The sequence below is a fragment of the Lampetra fluviatilis genome, chromosome 22 (genome assembly GCF_964198595.1).
Source record: "Lampetra fluviatilis chromosome 22, kcLamFluv1.1, whole genome shotgun sequence".
NCBI classification, from domain to species: domain Eukaryota; kingdom Metazoa; phylum Chordata; class Hyperoartia; order Petromyzontiformes; family Petromyzontidae; genus Lampetra; species Lampetra fluviatilis.
This window is the reverse complement of record NC_136296.1, coordinates 3,948,924-3,969,305: the sequence shown is the minus strand read 5'-3', so window position 1 is coordinate 3,969,305 and position 20,382 is coordinate 3,948,924. Positions and strand designations below refer to the sequence as shown.

The 20,382-nt window shown below is 44.7% G+C and overlaps 1 protein-coding gene across 4 annotated transcripts in view; it reads right to left on the bottom strand.

Annotated features, from left to right (window-relative positions):
- LOC144938460 (CUB and sushi domain-containing protein 3-like) overlaps positions 1–20,382 on the bottom strand; it is a 683,443-nt gene that overhangs the window by 219,760 nt on the left and 443,301 nt on the right. For all 4 annotated transcript variants that reach the window (XM_078866283.1, XM_078866284.1, XM_078866285.1 and 1 more), the window contains 2 exons: positions 6,281–6,475; positions 4,430–4,568 (listed from right to left, as the gene is read on the bottom strand). In XM_078866283.1, coding sequence (XP_078722409.1) covers positions 4,430–4,568; positions 6,281–6,475 — 334 coding nt within the window. The remainder of the gene's footprint in view (positions 1–4,429; positions 4,569–6,280; positions 6,476–20,382) is intronic.

Genomic DNA, 20,382 nt, shown 5'->3' with positions numbered 1-20,382 from the left:
GTGGGGAAATTATAGGCAAAGTGGCCAAATGTTTGCGACTATTTTCGTCTCCGTTGACAGCCCTGAACTAGTGTTGACATCAGTTGATAGCCAGTCTCTTCATCAGAACAGCCATTGTTGACTTCCCACAACGTGATGACGGGCTGAGTTGAGACCCGAGCCAGATTTCAACTCGCAACCTTTTAAACTGCAAGTTGAGTGATCCAACTGCAGTGCAACCTGACTGCGGATCACATGCGCGGAGGGAATTATTGAAAAGACATAAGACGAGTGAAATTGAAGATGTAGGGATTATGGTGACGATGAAGATGAATGACACTTTTAATGACAACACCACAGTTACCAGGTTCCACCCAGCCAACAGGTTAAACTGAACTCAGCCACATCATCATCATCATAACCACCGCTGTTTGATATTTAAATCATCTCAAAAGGGTTTTACGTGTTGAAATGGGATGTCAGCTCAGTAATTACGTGAAAAGCGCACGTACCAACCGTCAACGTTGTAACACCGATGCTTTTATATACGAAAGACGGGACACTCGCTTCCTCTACGGCGCCACGGTGGTGAGATGTGAACTACCTCGCCTGGTATGCAGGAGGTTGTGGGTTCGATTCCGACCCTGACGCCTATATATTTGAAGTTTGCATGTTCTCCTTGTGGTTGCATGGATTTTCCTTTGGGTCCTCCGGTTTTTCCCTGCATGTTTAGAAACATGCGTTTAAAGTATTTGGCTGCTGTACATTTCCACATGACAAGTTACTTTGTTGAGCTATCATTTGTGGCCAGGTCGCTTCTGAAAAGAGCTACATAACTGAGTGGGCCTTAGCTGGTAAAATAAAATAAAATATTTCTAGTTTACTATGAATCTAAATCCCTAATGTGACATCTAACAACATCTAATCAGAAAGCTTGCTGGTGAATGAGCATCGACCCGAGGACCTCTACAGTTGACGTACACCAGCCACGACAACACACCTCTTGTGGATACGCGTCAAATGGCAAAGTGCCCACAAGTAACACACAGCGGACAAATTTCGCAGAGAACACATTCGCGTCAAGTTATTTTACCGCAATAGGAACAAAAAAAACTACTTAAAGCTAACCGATATCCTGCAGACGTGATGAGAAATTTGACACCGGCTGAAAACGGTGGTCTGAGTCTGTGCATCTCTTTGATGAAATAAGCACTGCTCCAGCAACTAATCTCTGCTAATAGCACCCTGAACCTAAGCTGGAAATGCAAACATACTCTTTGGTGGGGCTCAGTCTGTCCATACACAGAACGACCAATGCTTAAAGCGATATTTCAACAGACTGCAAAATGTACATTTCATTAAAAGTATTCATCCATGCAACTATTTACGATGTTTCTGAAGCTTGTTTAACATAGGTCTTCACATCGTGGCTTACTACAGATCATGGCCCACTCTTAAATCTCCTTTGACCATGGCAGACTTCTATTTGCTACCATTCCCACCTTTGTTTTCCCCAATTGTTGAAAAGCAATTTGTGATAAATAATCTCTGGATCATCATCATCAATATCTCCCTTTCCAGATGTAACTGATGATCCAAGTTCCTGATTGCAGGGAGATCTTTCCATCCAAACACAAAGGCAGTAAACTAATTTTCCAACCAAACAAGAACACGGTGGTATACATTTACAGCGAGGGAAAAAAGTATTTGATCCCCTGCTGATTTTGTACGTTTGCCCACTGACAAAGAAATGATCAGTCAATCATATTAATGGTAGGTTTATTTGAACAGTGAGAGAAATAATAACAACAACAAAATCCAGAAAAACGCATGTCAAAAATGTTATAAATTGATTTGCATTTTAATGAGGGAAATAAGTATTTGACCCCTCTGCAAAACATGACTTAGTACTTGGTGGCAAAACCCTTGTTGGCAATCACAGAGGTCAGACGTTTCTTGTAGTTGGCCACCAGGTTTGCACACATCTCAGGAGGGATTTGTTGAACTCTTCTTTGCAGATCTTCTGCAAGTCATTAAGGTTTCGAGGCTGACGTTTGGCAACTCGAACCTTCAGCTCCCTCCACAGATTTTCTATGAGATTAAGGTCTGGAGACTGGCTAGGCCACTCCAGGACCTTAATGTGCTTCTTCTCGAGCCACACCTTTATTGCCTTAGTCGTGTGTTTTGGGTCATTGCCATGCTGGAATACTCATCCACGACCCCTTTTAAATGCCCTGGCTGAGGTAAGGAGGTTCTCACCCAAGATTTGACGGTACATGGCCCCGTCCATCGTCCCTTTGATGCGGTGAAGTTGTCCTGTCCCCTTAGCAGAAAAACACCCCCAAAGCATAATGTTTCCACCTCCATGTTTGACAGTGGAGATGGTGTTCTTGGGGTGATAGGCAGCATTCCTCCTCCTTCAAACACGGCGAGTTGAGTTGATGCCAAAGAGCTCCATTTTGGTCTCATCTGACCACAACACTTTCACCCAGTTGTCCTCTGAATCATTCAGATGTTTATTGGCAAAATTCAGACGGGCATGTATATGTGCTTTCTTGAGCAGGGGGACCTTGTGGGTGCTGCAGGATTTCATTCCTTCACGGCGTAGTGTGTTACCAACTGTTTTCTTGGTGACTATGGTCCCAGCTGCCTTGAGATCATTGACACGATCCTCCCGTCTAGTTCTGGGCTGATTCCTCACCGTTCTCATGATCATTGCAACTCCACGAGGTAAGATCTTGCATGGAGCCCCAGGCCGAGGGAGATTGACAGTTCGTTTGTGTTTCTTCCATTTGCGAATAATCGCACCAACTGTTGTCACCTTCTCACCACGCTGCTTGGCGATGGTCTTGTAGCCCATTCCAGCCTTGTGTAGGTCTACAATCTTGTCCCTGACATCCTTGGAGAGCTCTTTGGTCTTGGCCATGGTGGAGAGTTTGGAATCTGATTGATTGATTTCTTCTGTGAACAGGTGTCTTTTATACAGGTAACAAGCTGAGATTAGGAGCACTCCCTTTAAAAGTGTGGTCCTAATCTCAGCTCGTTACCTGTATAAAAGATACCTGGGAGCCAGAAATCTTTCTGATTGAGAGGGGGTCAAATACTTATTTTCCTCATTAAAATGCAAATAAATTTATATCATTTTTGACATGCGTTTTTCTGGATTTTGTTGTTGTTATTCTGTCTCTCACTGTTCAAATAAACCTACCATTAGAATTATAGACTGATCATTTCTTTGTCAGTGGGCAAACATACAAAATCAGCAGGGGATCAAATACTTTTTTTCCCTCTCTGTATGCTGGATTCCCTCAATTAGCAATCTTTATAATCCTGTATCTCTAGAAAGCAACCCGTTATTTGGTGGTGCTGTTTCTAAATTGGCAGTGGTGCACAAACACAAGTAACAACAACTCAACGCAGTCGTCAATAACACTGTGGCCTTGAAAGGAAAAAAAAACACAACATATATCAACATATATTTTTTTAAAAATACAATCGGTGACGTTTTGGGCAATGTCCCCATTATGTTTTTCCACAACGTCGACCCCCACCTAGGATTTTAGCACACAGACCTCTTACAAGTCAAGCACTCTGACATAGTACTGCTCGGTCATAGAAAACGCACACACAGAACTAGGAGCAGGATACAAAATGTGATGTCTTTAGAACTGCTTTTTGTGTTTAGTTTGGTGTCCTTCCCCCGCAACTCCAATTAGCGTGGTTGGCTACGTGTGGTGCGAAGAAGTTCAACATACTTGCACTGCACTATGTTACATTAACGTCCCTCCGTATTGCCCCCAACTAGTGCAAATTATCAGGTGTTTCCTTGTTTTCTAATTATTTTTGTATTAATTCAACATACATAAAGACCCGATGTTGCCATTCGGCAATGGTGAGCACACTGGACTTGAAACCCAGATATCGCCGGTTTTTTATGGAGATATCCCGGGCATGGCAGTTAAAACATTGAGCAAGTTTCCTACATCCCCCCACCTCTGTCCACCCATAAAAAAAACAAATGGTTGAACCACAGTCGGTTTATGGGCAGATCGCATGCAGTGGGTTAAAGTGTGGGTAACTCCCGCCTCATCCAAGATGTCGTCGTGGAAGCATAGGCCAAACGTCCTCTCGATTGGCTCTCCGGAGCTCTCTCTCTAACAGAGGCTCTTCTGCTGCCAGCAGTCGCTTGAGCAAGCAATTGCAGGACTGGATATTTAATTTTACCTTTTGTAAAATGAAATTGTAAGTGCGAGGCAATCTTAGTTCCTACTCAAAGCGGCAGTGAGGCAGGCTTGAACCAGTGGCAAAAAAAACAACTCTACAATCCATTTTCAAAGCAGAGGTGTCAATTTAAATGTCTCATTTAGGGGGCCCACTTGACATTTACGAACCTCAGATGGTGAATTTAATTAAAAAGTGTCACAAAAGAATTGTACGATCAGACACTTACCTTAGAAAATTCAACGCCACCACGTAATCGGAATTCACCACCACCAGCCAGTCACAATCCTTGCCTGGCGGGTACGGTTGTGGGTAATTGGGTGAGAGTATAAATCCAGCTGGCCCTGTTAAATTTCCTCCACATGGGGCTGTGAAAAAATAATTTAAAATAAAATAACATGGTTAATTAAATCAATGCAGCTAAGCTTGCGCTTCAAGACGGCCTATCAGGTTTTATTCATGATTAGCCAGCAGTGCTTACCTATAGCAACACTAAACAGAGAAGACGCACGTATGACTTCCTGGGCTGTATCAGACACATATGGCATTCACTACAACCTTGCCCGCAACGTTAAATTATTGATAGTCGGGGGAACCCGCTTGGAAGAAAGTTGGAGGGAAGTAAAACGATAAAGGAGCATTTTATTTGGAATATACAAATTTTCATTCGCATTCACAATAGTGCAACGAATCTCGTACAAAAGGCAAATGAATTGGCATGTCTTGACAACTGCCTGGCATCTCATAATTGTGTGTGCTTAGTGCAGTGGAGGGTGTGGGGAGCGGTAGCAAAGAGATTAGCATACTGCGCTACGAAGCTGGCGACTAGAGTTGGATTACCGCATTGTCAGCTTGTGTGAAAATATGTGTGCGTACGTGTATGTGTTTACACATTTTTGTGCACGTGTATGGATATGTAGAATACAACGTGGATTCATAAAACATTGAAATGAAGCCACATCTAAAGATGCCGGTAGAGACTAGGACGCCATGTGCACTGAGATAACTTCGGAAAGAAGAACAATATTTTTTATTTTCATTTTTTATAGTTTAGCAAATGTTCCATCTTAATATTTAGTATCGTTTGCACAGATTACCGTAAATACAGCATTTCCATATCATTTGCATCACGTATAACTAATCCAGTCTCAGACGTACAATTTGGTGCACGTGTTTGCGAGTGTTTCTATGCACGTTCATTGGCAATGTGTGCATGTGCACGTTAGTTACGGCTGCCGCCCAAACAGAATGAGTGTGGATGCTTCCTATTGAATAAATAGGTATCCTCACCACTGTGTTCACTCTTTAATCGCTTGCGCAATTTGACGCTGTTGCCCCAAAGAAATATTTATTTTTCTCCAGGATATACGACTTGAAAGTGGCGGGGCGACGTTATCGGCGAAGGGAGAGGAGCTCAACGACTTCGATCGTTGTGCTGTACTCCTATGCTCCCCGCCCTTTACCAAGACGCGATAAACGGCGTGGTAGACAAAGACTTAGTCAAATGAAAGAAGACATGAAGACGAAAGATATAGATGCAGTGAGATCAGTGAAACGGAGACAAACATAGAGATGTTAGTGAGGTGAGAGAAGAGAGATACTGACACAATGGAGATGAGGTTAATTGCCATTTTATGATAGTAGCATTTATTATGATTTGAATTTGTGCTGCTTGTGGCCCTATGCGGTATGTGACAGCAGGTTAGGGGTAAAGTGTCCCTCTTTTCAAACAACGTGAGCATGCTCATTGTACGTGATGGTCCTGGACCAGTGATAAAAACTTAACATTCATATGGCAGGGCCAGTCTTACCAAAGAATGACCACTATATACATTGACTTCCACGTTGTGTTTATTAGGGATTGAATTAGAGCTGATGTTTGATGCACCAATATATTTCACGAATCAACTTCATCAGTGAACTTGAGCCCCTTGAGACACCCAAGATTTCGCTAGGTTTTGTTTACGCCTAACGCCGCTACTATTCACGCGCCTAGCGCTACCACTATTCACATGCTTATTGTCACCGCTTTGTTTACATCCAGAGGCGGTGGCGACCGGGCAACAGCGGCGGTGCTCACCGAGGCATGACGGGGGACTCGGCGTCCAGAAGAAGCGGCTGCCGTCCTGCACGCACGCGATGCGCGCCGCGCCCTGCAGCTCGTAGCCCGGCTGGCACTGGTAGCTCACCGTGTCGCCGGGCCGCCGGCCCAGTGCCCCGCTACGCGTGCCGTTCATGGGCACGCCGGGGTCGCGGCACTCGGACGCCATCGTGGCTGCGAGCGGGCACGGTGAAGGGGGAGGGAGGGAGGGGAGTGGTTAGCCTTCAAAGATTGCTATTTCGCGTCAAGAAGCATAAACCATCACGTGAACTCCGGTCATTCTCGCAAGCGGCTAATGGCTCGCGATCGAACAAAGATGGTCACTGCATTGCGCGCTTTAGGATGCACTTCTGCGGCCGACTGGAATGCTCTCCCTTCTGATATTAGGAAGCCACTGGAGCCATGCACTTTTATGGCCACAACGCTCCCTTTGAAGCCAGGAGAAAACAACTAAAACTGATCAAGATGTGAATATTCACATTCAATGCCATTTAAACATTGCGTAAAGGCAATAGTTAAAATGAGCACGTGTTTGCAGTCTTGTACAGAATGTGAAATGCTGGTATTCAGGTTAAAGACGCCTTCATGGGGAAACATAATCAATAACAGTTAGAGTTATGACCTCAGCAGCCACAGGACAGAATGCGCTTTTCAATGTCTCAACAGACTGCATTCAAGGTTGCAATTCTTTATTAAACCTGTTTCTTCACCTGTTCTGCACCGGTAAATAGGACACATTCAACTGCTCTGTGCAAGTAATGGGATGTTGCGGCATTACACATAATAAAACACGTGGGGCTATTTTATACATAGGCTTTCAGGACCAATGTTACAATTCGTAATTTTTTGTTATTTTTTTCAACTATAACCCTCCACCACCCACATAGCCAATCAAATAAAGTCGTCACGTGATGGGCAAATACACCGATTGATGTTAGGGTTCTCAGAAAAAGCGGAGGAATGTTGAAACCATAAGCACATTTTTTGGTAAAAAAATCTAACCCAAAAGAAATGGTTATGAATCTTAAAAATGTATGCTTGGCTTGCGACGTGGCACTGTTGGTTGAGCAGCACCGAACGGAAGGGTTGTAAGTTGTCTCGTCGGCGGATTTCAACTTTGGGAAGGCAAAGTGAAGGTCGTTTAGAAAGATTTGCCCTTCTGCCATAGGAACGTGGAATTTTCACCACTGAGGTAGGGGTGGTGGCAATTGGAGATTAGTACCATGCCACAATTACATGAGCAGAGACAACATTTCCCTTCATAAGCTGTGCAATATTGCGTATCATCATGGCTTGGCTTCGCGAACGAAGATCTAGGAAGGACATCCACATCTTCTGCAGGCACGCTGGTGGCTGAAGAGGCCTATGCGGGACAAGCAGGTCCTGCCACAACAGCTGCAAGTATAGGTCTCATCTGGGATGGGTGCTGAGGGATCATGATTCTTCCTCCTTCTCCTTTTGTCCTCCATACGGGCCCTGCGGGTATCTTCGAAGAAGGAGGTGGCCTGGTGGACTGTGTGCCGCCAGGAGTTGCGATCAGCTGCTTGTGTTGCCCACTGACGGTGATCGATGCAGCAAGCAGTGAGGGACTTCTTCAGGGAGTCTTCGTATCACTTTCGTGGTGCCCCTATGTCGCGATGGCCAGAGGACAATTCCACATACAGCACAATCTTAGGTAAGCGGTGGTTCTCCATCCTGGCGATGTGCCCTGCCCAACGAAGCTGTGTCTTGAGGACCATGGCCTCGATGCTGATGACCTTCGCTGACTTGAGGACTTCAGTGTTTTCGACGAAGTCACTCCAGTGAATATTGAAGATTGTGCGGAGGCAGCGCTGATGGAAACGCTCGAGGAGACTCAGGTGACGACGGTACGTGACCCAGGACTCAGCGCCATACAGGAGAGTGGTCAGCACAACAGCTTTGTAGACGTTGACCTTTGTGGCTCTTTTAAGGTTTCTATTGTTCCAGACACGTTTGTATAGTCTGCCAAATGCACTGTTTGCCTTGGCCAGCCTGTTGTCGACTTCGTTGTCGATCTTGGCGTCAGACGAGATCACGCATCCCAAGTAGCTGAACTGGTGGACAGCTTTCAGTTCTGTTTGTTCAATGAAGATGCTTGGTGGATGGTGCTCCTCATGGGGTGCGGGCTGATGAAGAACTTCAGTCTTCCTCAGGCTGACTTCAAGGCAGAAGATCTGAGCTGTTTTCGCGAAACAGGACGTAATTCGCTGCATAGCTGCCTCTGTGTGAGCAAGGAGGGCGGCATCGTCAGCAAAAAGCAGCTCCCTGATCAGTTGCTCCATGGTCTTTGTGTGGGCATGCAAACGCCTCAGGTTGAACACGCTCCCGTCGAGATGAAAACGGATGTATACGCCATCAGCGTCGTCGAGGTCCTCTGTGACCTGCTGGAGCATCATGCTGAACAAAATGGTGAACAGCGTGGGAGCAAGAACACAGCCCTGTTTCACGCCGTTTGCAATAGGGAAGGGCTGCGAGAGATTGTTGCTATGTCTGACTTGTCCAAGCTGGTCTTCATGAAGCTGGACGATCATGGTGAGGAACTTCGGTGGGCAGCCTAGCTTGTCCAGGATTTTCCAAAGTCCCTGCCTGCTCACGGTGTCAAACGCTTTTGTCAGGTCCACAAAGGTGACGTACAGCACTTTGTTTTGCTCCCGGCACTTTTCCTGAATCTGCCTCAGGACAAACACCATGTCTGTGGTTCCCCGGTTGGCTCTAAAGCCACACTGGGTCTCTGGGAGGTGATCTTCAGCTATTGCGGGTACCAGTCTATTCAGCAGTACTCTTGCGAGGATTTTGCCGGCGACGGACAGAAGTGTTATGCCACGATAATTGGAACAGTCTGATTTCTCCCCTTTGTTCTTGTACAGGGTGATGATGACTGCATCTTTGAGATCTTGAGGGAGTTTACCCTGCTCCCAGCAGCAGACGAATAATTCATGGAGTTTGGTGTGCAGTGCTGGGCCTCCGTTCTTCCATACTTTAGGAGGGATGCCATCAACTCCTGCAGCTTTACCACTCTTCAGCCTGTTAATGGCTTCCTCAGTCTCTTGTAATGTTGGTGCCACATCCAGTTCGGTTTTCACTGGTTGTTGTGGGATGCGGTCAATCGCTAATTCTTGGACTGAGTGGCTAGCATTGAAGAGCGTGTAGAAGTGCTCAGACCAGCGGTTCAGGATTGAGTCCTTTTCAGTGAGCAGTTCTTTCCCGTCTGCACTCCGCAGGGGGCTCAGGATTTGGTACGAGGGGCCATATACCGCTTTTAGAGCTTCGTAGAATCCCCTGTAGTCGCCAGTATCAGCGCAAACCTGAGTTTTTACTGCGAGGTTGGTCCACCACTCGTTCTGAATCTCTCGAAGCTTGCGCTGGATGGTGCTGCATTCCAGGCGGAAGGCTGCTTTTTTGTGCGGGCAGGATGGTCGGGCCAGGTGGGCCTGGTGTGCTGATCTCTTCTTTGACAGCAGCTCCTGGACTTCTAAGTTGTTCTCATCGAACCAATCTCTGTTTTTCTTCGTGGAGAATCCGAGGGTATCTTCAGATGTTTGCAGAACAACAGTTTTGATGCGGTCCCACAGCACTTCAGGAACCGGAGGCGAGTCTCCTAGGCAGCTCGGTTCCTCTAGCCTAGATCGTAGGCTTTTCTGGAAAGCTGCTTTGACCGCGGCAGACTGAAGGCTGCAGACTTTGAGCTTCTTCCTCGGGGCGCCACCGTTCCTTGGTCTGGGTTTAAAGTGAAAGCTGAGTTTGCAGCGGACAAGACGGTGGTCTGTGTGACACTCGGCGCTGGGCATTACCCTGGTGTGAAAGACATCTTTTAGGTCACACTGGCGCACAAGAATGTAGTCTAGGAGATGCCAATGTTTTGACCGAGGGTGCATCCAGGTTGTCTTCAAACTGTCTATCTGCTGGAAGATGGTGTTGGTAATGGAAAGCTGCTGTTCCGCACAGAGTTCAAGTAACAAGCGTCCATTGTCGTTGCAGCTGCCCACGCCGTGCCTTCCAAGTACGCCTCTCCAGGTTTCCGAGTCTCTGCCCACTCTGGCGTTGAAGTCGCCAAGGATGACAATCTTGTCGTCAGCTGGGATATCCTGCAGAAGGCTGCGTAGGTCGGAGTAAAACTTGTCTTTATCAGCGGGATCTGCCTGGAGAGTTGGAGCGTACACACTGAGCAGCGTTGCGTGTTGTTGGTCACGAAGTGGTAGACGCATTGAGATGATGCGGTCAGAGTGACCAGTTGGCAGGCTTGCAAGCTTGGTAGCGATAGAGTCCCTGATCATGAAGCCGACACCTGAACAGCGTCTCTCTGTCGCTGGTTTACCTGACCAGTAGAGAGTGTAACCTGAGCCATGCTCCCTCAGACTGCCTTCCTCTGAAAAGCGGATTTCGCTGAGGGCGGCGATGTCAACATCCAGCCGAGCGAGTTCGTGTGCAATTAAAGCAGATCGTCGCTCAGGTCTAGCATGGTTCTGATGTTCCAGCATGCGAGTTTGAGTCCTTTCCCACCTTTTAAGGTGAGTGGGATGCGCCGTCGATTCTTTGATGTAATTCGACCGCATATGAAGATGCCCGTTGACCGCGGTAAGCCAACTGAGGGAGGAGGAGACGAGCTTTGTTTAGGCCACCTTTTCTAGGCCCCTCTCCGTGTGGAGCAAGCAGTGCTGTCCCTAAAAAAGGCTGCTTGGTCGCTCAGGGTGCTGCCGGGTGATGATGTCGTTTCCAGGTCATCATCAGACGACCACTTGCGCCTGAGCCGCCTGCATGCAGGATTGAGACTGCGGCTGCCAGTGTCATCTTACACCTGCCGAGTTTGCCCCTTTCCCATCGCTACGGGACTTAGTGAGACCGGGGGCGGGGGGGGTAGACGTGAAGATTTCCTTCTTGCCTGCGCAAAGGAGCTTTCAAGTGGAGTGCAGTGTGCGCAGAACTGACCCCACCCTTTAAACCCGGGGTTCGTCTGCCATGGCCTAGCAAGCTGGGACGGTGACAGCGAGGTCCTCGTGCCATAGGTTTTACATCAGAGTTTCCTTCTCCTAGGTAGACGGCCTTCCAAGGCTGAAGAGATCCACCTTCCCTGCAATATTGCGTATAATGAACACAGAAATGGCCACAATAGTTTTCTTTAAAAAATGCTGACGAGTACATTTCTGTGGAGTTCTAAAGGGAGAATGCTGGAAAATCACCTCGGGTTGACAAAATGACAAATGATGAATTCTTACAAAGAGCAAAGTAAACTCAGCAGCTTACGAAGGTTGCGGCGAAAATAAAGGACGTGGTATTTTGGGGGGAAATGTGATGAGACGACAGGGCTTGGGGGCACCTGTGCATTGCTGCGAATAATGAGGAAAAAGAGGTGGAAAAGAGAGACAAAAAGTAGATTTGAAGTTTTCGTGACTGCAGGGATCCATACTCTTTGGTTCAATCGGTAAAGTCACGTAGGTAATCTTAGGTTTTTTCGGTAAAGTCACGTCGTGATTTATTATTTTATTTCTATTATTATTTTTATTTTTATTTTATTTTTTATTATTTTATTTTTTACCTACGTGACTTTACCGAAAAAACCTAAGAGTATGAATCCTTGCAGTCACGAAAGCTTCAAATCTACTTTTTGTCTCTCTTTTCCATCTCTTTTTCCTCATTATTCGCAGCAATGCACAGGTGCCCCCAAGCCCTGTCGTCTCATCAGTCAAGTAGGTATAAAATAAAATAAATTAAATCTTGTGTTGTGCCCGAAACGTCGTGATTTAATTTATTTTATAAATATGTGACTTTACCGAAAGAACCAAAGAGTAGAGACAAAGTAGTAAGTACCTGGACAACCTACTGAGGTGGTTTCCTTCACAAGGACAGATGTAAGTGCGGCACTGTACTCCTACAAGGATCCACCAATTGGCGATAACGTGCCAACGAGTGCAACGTCGTAAGTTGGCACATACGATATGCATAAAATGTAATTGCTTGCATGAAAATTAATGATGTTACGATGAATACACACTTGTACGCTTATGCAGTTACATTTAAATAAACGGAGGGAAGAAAACTGTACAAATGAGACGTAATAAAATTAAGCGGAGATTTCTCCTTCAAAACCTGGGTATCTCCCACGTGCACAGCACTCTTTCAAAACGAGCATGGCCAAACATTAGCGCGCTGGACTCTCCTGAGAGCGAATCTTGAGATTTCTGTGAGAGGATTAATGGACACGGAATGAAAAATTATCTCCACTAAAACTTTTTTTGCAGCTAGGAAACACGATAAAGGAGGAATTACACTCGATTATGACTAAGTAATTTCCCACGGATCAATAAAGGAGGGGTAGAAACTCATAAACATCTGTCAAAAATTAACTGTATTGCTGTGTTGTCATAGAATTACTTAGTTTAAATGCACCATATATTTTCATATCTGGAAAGCTAAGCAGAATTATTGAGCCTGGTTAATAATTGGGTGGATCACCAACATGGATTGAAGGTGTTGTAAAATATTTATTTTAACAGGTAAGGCCCACTAGAGCAGAACAGCTCTTTTTCAGAAGTGACCTGGTTACGAATGATAGCTCAACGAAGTGGCTAATCATGTGGAAACATACAGCAGCCAAACATTCTAAGGGCATGTTTCTAAACATGGCGGGAAAAACCGGAGGACCCGGAGAAAAATCCACGCAACCACAGGGAGAATATGCAAACTCCAAATATACAGCAGGCGTCAGGGTCGGGATTGGACCCATGACCTCATGTATACCAGGCGAGGTAGTTAACATCTCACCACTGCGGCGCCATTGTAGGCTTGGGCCTGCGAGGTAGCCAGGAGGTGACAGTGCCGAGTGTTATGCCCTGGTATGCGTATGTTGCATCTGGTGACTAAAATGTCCTTCAATAACTCACACACACTTCATCAACGGCCATTGGCTACTTATTGCAATGGAAGACCCAGTGATTAATTCCTGGGTAAGTGATTAACGTTACGAAAAACTCAACACATTAATCAACAAGAATATGAAAAATGTATAAGACGCAACGTCTCAGGCAATGGCACGTTTCATTCATAGCACATTCATAGCACATGCACAGCAAAGGAATGGCCGTTGCCCTGAACGTCGCCTTTGATATATTTTTCATTTTAAGCTCGTGTTATTGACGAATGTGTTGAGTTCATTTGTTAATTTTGCTTGTGCGCCACTGCCAACACAGCAGCAGCACCACCAAATAATTGCAATTATTATTATTACCGCTTTCAGGAAAGCAAGGTGAGTGTGAATAATTCTAGCCCACCTTATATCTCGTTCGCCTAAAGCACTGTTTCACGCACATAGACACAGTGCCTGAGTATATGAATAAAGCAAACCCATAATGCCGCTGTGTTCCTTTAATTTGGAAAGAGCCCGAAATAAGTTCACAGGATACCCATGATGAATGGACACTCTAAATAAGGCATTCTAGATGATCAAATGAATATATGAATAAAGATAAATAATTCACCATTAGCAGTTTTCAGTATGGAAGTGTGTTATTGTATATGTGTGTGTACGTGTATGTGCAGGTGTAATTGTGCGGCTGTGTTGAATGTGTGTGTGCATGCGTGGAAAACGGTGGTGCAGGGGTTAGTGCTACGAACCTGGGTTTGATTCTAGGTGACAGCTGACATCAGTGGCAATTATATCTGATCGGTCATGAGCCTCCACTAAATAGATCAATTCAACCTTAAATAAGAATGTGGTGTGATTTATAATAAATCAGGACTGGGGAAACAATGGTGGCCAGGCGTGTACTGCATGTGCCTTAATAGATGCTCACAAACAGAACGTACTCGAAACGTCCATTCATGGACAGGCAAATCGTTGTCTATTTGTGCACACGCTTGTCTCGTTATCATCAACAGCCAGTGGCTATTGTGAGGAACGTTGCCTTCATATTTTGTGCGCGTGGGATTTGTGTGTGCGACATTCATCTATAATAGAGGAACAATACAAATATTGGTGGAATCAACTTGCAAAATAATACAGTGTACATAAAACGATTAATTATTTATGGATCATAAGCTCAAAGATTACATAATAAATATAAGTTGTATTATGTCACAAAGCAATTCAGTGTCTTCATAATGGCTGTGGGTGACATGCAAGTATATATGCTGAACTTATTTCGCACCGTGCGAAGCTAACCGTACTAAACGGGGGCACGTATCAGTCGCGTGTGTGTAGGTGTGTGCGTACACGCCGCTACAGCTCATTAAGAAGCTGCATATTACGCGTTAATAGACACGATGCACAAGCAATGAAGGATTGGTTTGACAACGTACAATCTATCGCCCCTCTATCATGACTCGGTCAATACTCTGCATTGACAAGAGGTATTGTAAAATGGTAAAATAGATGTATAGTTCCACCCTGTCTGTGTAACGATGTGGATGGTTTTCTTACTGGCAGTATGCATCACAAATGACAGTATTTGTAAACTAGATGAAATAACGCATTATTAAGCAGTCCCATTAAAAAAAAAGCACGTGAAATCAAAACTCAAAGTGCCTTCTTAGATCCTGACCCTGACAGGCATCAGAATCTGGATCGAACCCACTATTTCTCTTGTATATCAGGCGAGGTAGTTAACATCTCGTCACCGAATCCATAGTGATGCATCATTCATCCTTGACCATATCCTTCACACTAACGTAACATGACCATTTTTTAAGGTAAAATCACTTATCAATGTATATCCCTTGTGTAACCAGTGAGTATACCAAAACGCTTTTGCATGAATCGATGTGATGAAAATACTCTCACTGCCATTAGAATGTTGAATTCCCACCGATGGCTCAGGAACACCAATGCCTCCCCAGTGCTCGTATGAGCGGAGAGAATGTTTGGCATTTTAGAAAGCTTTTATTAAATTAGTACTCTCTCTAGGCGTGCAGGCATGCGCACTGTAATTTTGTATAATGTATAAAATATATAGTGCCTGAAACATATACTTGCCATGCATTATCTAACAGTCGATTACATTACATATGAAGGATGTGCTTATGCATCCTAGCAAAGCTTGGATCAGGTGCAATGTAATATCTAATCGCAAAATGAAATCGCAGATGCCACAGGTTGCCTTTGCAACATCTACCGGGTTTGATGTTGGTTTACTTACAATGCAAGACAATCCTCCCGTAAGGAATTGGACCAACATCCGAAGCAAAATTGAAGATTACACGGTCAAGCCAACCATGTGGCACTGTTGTTGGATCACTTGACCCACAATAAAATCATGTTGTAAGTTCAAATGTCAGTCAGGGGTCAACTTAGACCATCATTCTTGAAAGAGCGATAAAGTGTGTACGATTTTGAGGTAAGTCAACATCGCTTATCAATTCCGATTTAAATGGCCTCTGCCATGTAAATAATGGAATCCCCACCACTGAATCAACGGCAGAGTTGAGCTTGCTTGAATACACCGACAGACAACTTTACCTTTCATCAATCTTGTGAGTATCAGTATAACATCAAGTGCATTGGCGTCATAATATTTTCATAGTTTTTTTTCCCATTCACGTGCATGAATAAATATGTTCAGATACTACACCATTGCAGTGTTTTAAATTGCTCTTCAGGAGCCTACATTACAATGACATTCCATATTTTGTGCATAATAGCCTACGTTGGAATAAAATACATGTCGTCATGAGTTTACCCTGGTGAAATAAATGTCACGTGATATGACAACTGCTTTTACATGATCCAGAGCTGCTGGGAGCTATGGGTCGCAGTTTGCGTGCATCGGCCATGGAGGATATTTCACCATACTTCACCACGCTGGTCAGTGTGGCAAGCGAAGGGAGCACATTTTCACCTTTCCTCTCACTGAGTACGTGATCGGTATGGGTGCCCCTATCTCGTATAGCTCCTCAGGGGGGGGGGAGCTCCTGAACATTACCACAAAGTGCCATAAAATACAACAAATGCACCACAAATTGACACAAACCACGGCAAATTTACCACAAAGTACGGCAAATGCCTCCCCATCTCACCTTAACCAACCCTGCCAGCCGCCGCTTCTCACTCCCCCCCACCAAGTGCCGGAGTAAGCTAGTGCGGGGCCTGTAGCATATGTTATAAAGGAGCCCTAAATAAAAAAAACACGCAAATATTAAAACACGAAATTTTTACTTGCATAGTAAAGTAATTGTATTTTTTCATTTGCTATACAGCAATATAATATGACAACTCTCTAACCTTAAATACCCAATCGTTCATAAAAGTTGAAGGCAGTATAATACTATAGTAATAGAGCAAGTGCAGAATCACTGAACCGGAATTTATAGCTTGAAAGCATTTAGCGCGGGGCCCGGAGCATATGCTACTTTTGCTACGAGGATAATCCGGCACTGCCCCCACCCCACTCCGGGATGCCCCCCGCCCCAATTCCCTTGCGCCCCCATACATGGGCTGGGTTCCTATGAGCCCCCCACCCCCGCACGCCCACCAGCCCGCGTTCTGATTCGCCGAAGAGCACGCGTGGGGGTTCACCTTAAAGAGTATCAAAAACTGTTGATGTCGTCGATGGTTTTCGGCGAAAATATCCTTCATGCCATCGGTTTATCTCGTGCGGTATCGACAGGTTACATTTTTACAGTCGCCCATCACTCGGCTCAACCCTCTAAAGTCGAGCAAACGAGTAAATGCTTCCCCCCCCCTCTCTAAGCCCTTAACAGCGGTCTCAATACAATCAGGGCTCGAGTTTTCCCATTAATATTGACAGCACCGTCACAGCGAGAAACACTCGACTCGAAATCGTCCTTCCAGGCGCGAGAGATAGAAGTAAAAAAAAAACCTCAAGAGAAGAAAAAAACTCCGCACGACATAACGGAAATGGGCGACAATTACTGGTATCAGGTCTAAGCCAGGCCACCGGTGCTTGTTCAGCTGATTGCTCAGAAATGTGTGCTGGCAGAGAGCATTGATTGAAGCCTGGTCAAGCTCATGATGGGGTTGCCGACCTACAACTCTTCGAGCTGCCTATGATCTGTTTTGGTTTCCCACGATGCAGTGGGTGAGATGGGTCAGTGTGGAGGAATGGAGGGCTTCTTCCACGCCTGCAGCAGTGGTTGCAAGGGTAAATACGAAGAAAATACAAGTGGAAAGACATTTTATGAACGCCAGTGACCACGATTTATCCGCAGCCTTTACCTCCGATGAGGTTTGCTGCAATATAACTTTTGCAATTTTATATGATATCAAATTTCACGATAATACGATATATCACATTGCCAGTTTCCTGGAACTTTATGAATGTATTTCACATTTGTATTGTATTGCTCTTGCGCCTTGGCTGCACTTCTCATGTTAATAAAGAATATTTTGAAGTTGTTCGCCTGCAGTTCAACTAAGAGTAACCCTCCCTAATAAAAAAAAAAAATTTAGGTTAGATCGCGCAAATATGAATGTGTCGTTAAACCTGCCACCACCGGACACAGGCGATTAGCAAGGTTTGTTCCGTAAAACTAGTAGAGCACACCGGTGTGTTGGAGAGAAAATCCACAACATTTATAAATAATTTGCAAGGATGTTGTGGGTTTACTCTCCAACACACCGGGGTTTGCTGTACGAGTAACGAATTGGCATGTTTTGCTTATGTGACAAACCTTACTCATTGGCTGTGTTGGGTGGTGGCAAGTTTAACGACAAATATATATTTACGTGATCTAACCATAATACACGTAAAAAAACGTGTATCATGGATGATATAGGTCACGAAAGCCTACGTTTTAAAATAACCCTGCGTTCATAATTCCGCCGGTTACGGTGTCATACGACTTGCACTTTCCGTCAATTACTCGCGACAAAACGCGCGAGTCGAGCAGCGGACAACCCAAATAGATTTTCCACGTTCGTCTTTTGAGCATGGAAGACGCTCTGACTTCCATTACGCTAACCATCGAACGACAGCGTGACTTATTTTATGCTACACTTTATCAAAAGGTGTCGGTTCTGGCCTGACCCTCTAATGGGGTGAGGGTATTACTTTGATCAATTAAAGAAACAGATACTGTATCACCACTGTGCCGCATAGAATTAAAAATAAACGTGAGGTTGTGTCAGTTGAAAAGGCAATGAATAAAATTAAAGCGTCAATTAATTGATTTATCTTTTTTTACCAAACGCTAAAGACAAAATTATTTTTTATTAAAATTATAGATAAACAAAGCAATATCTTGAATGGTATTCAAGGTTATAAAATCAAGATGAGAATATCTCACAATTACAATATTTCCTTTCGACCGATGCTGAAGCTTTTGCACCCTCAGGGCACAAGCCTACAAGGTCTACAAGGTTTCCTACCAGCTTGGAATCTTCCAACCCTTGATCACCAACCTTCACTGCCTCAATAATAGCCATCTCTGTAACTAGCCCTCCGGCCCATCCGTCATACATTCTCTACCCGTCACAACCTCCTTATTCCCATTATTAGCAATGCTATCCGGCCAGTTCACATATTTCATTCCCTGAAATTAGAAAACGAGCCTCCACACAAGAAGCAGTGAAGTGGCTGCTGTTCAGCGAACTACCGGTGACTACCTGCCACGTTGACATGTGCTCTGATAACATTTCCTACATCAGCCCAGGTGTCACCAAAATTCACGCCGTATATTCAGTCCAGTCAGGTACTAAGGTGGTTATATATATGCAAAACGTGTGTTTGCAGACGGTGATTAAGGAAACATAAAATTATGAAACACCATTTCTAACAAAGATCTTGGATTGCCAACAAAGGCCAGACCAAGCGCATGGCAGTGGGAAGGGCAAAACTTGCCACTAGGCAGGTGAAGAAGGGCAAGCACGCTGGCCGGTGTGCGTACACACCAACTGACGTTCCTTATCATCTAGCAAGTGGTACGCCGTGAAACAACCCAATAAATATAAATTCACCAATGTCAAAGAAAATGATCTAGGAGCGGTGTTTCCCAAACATGTTTGGCCGCCGGACCACTCAGCCGGTTCAAACATTTCCGTGGACCACCCACCCAGCCCCCTACTCCTGGTGAAGGAACGTATTCACTTATCTCTCTCAAATACCACTCACACATAAATTATCCATATTACCGGAACATTTAGATCTTTGGCTAAGGGTAGTTTAATCAGGCAAGTTTACCTAAATTCATTTTTTAAAATTAAATAGAAGTCAAATATAAATTAATGTTCGAAATAAAATGTGTAATGAACATTGTCGTTATTATCCGAATATGAAACTGCGACATTTGCATCACAGTGCCCCCGGGACCTACCTGGAGGACCGTCGTGGACCCCCTGGCTGGTACCGGGGACGACACTGAGAGCCACTGCTCTAGACCGGTCATAAAAAAATTCACTGGCTTGGGAGCTTTGACATTGCACTCGAAACGATGGTTGTGTGAGAAAAATGTGGAACTTTAAGATATTAAATCAATTAAGTGTGTCAGTTCAACACGTAGGCTTTCGCGACCAATATCATCCATAATACAGGGGTTCTTTTTGGGAGGGGGGGTTAGATAACGTAAATATAAATGTGTCGTAAAGCCCGCGACCACCCGACACAGCCAATTAGTAAGGTTTGTCACGTAAACAGAACATGCCAATGCGTTACTATTACAGCACACCGGTGTGTTGGAGAGCAAAGCCACATTTACAAAGTTAATATTGGATAGACGTATAAACAGCTTCTCTTAAGTGGACATTGAATAGCAGAAAAATCCCTTAATAGGTCAAACATATATATGTAGTATAAACTGGTTTAAATGAAAAGGATTGATGAGTTGAGTGCACCCATTGTAATGACGTACTCTTTGATCAAATGTCGCCAGGTTTTATAACGATTACCGCAGGGAATAAATTACAACCAAAACATCAATGCATTTAAAACCTCTTTAAGGAAAGCATCTTGATGCATTGTTCCTCGAATCAATTGGGAACTGTGTGGTCAGTGCAATAATCGCCTCCTGCACACGAACAGCTAAGGCCACATTAACATATTGATGAAACAGCTGAATTGCATCACCTTGGGGATTTGCCTGATTGTTGGTAATTGAGACATCAGCAAGTTTTCATC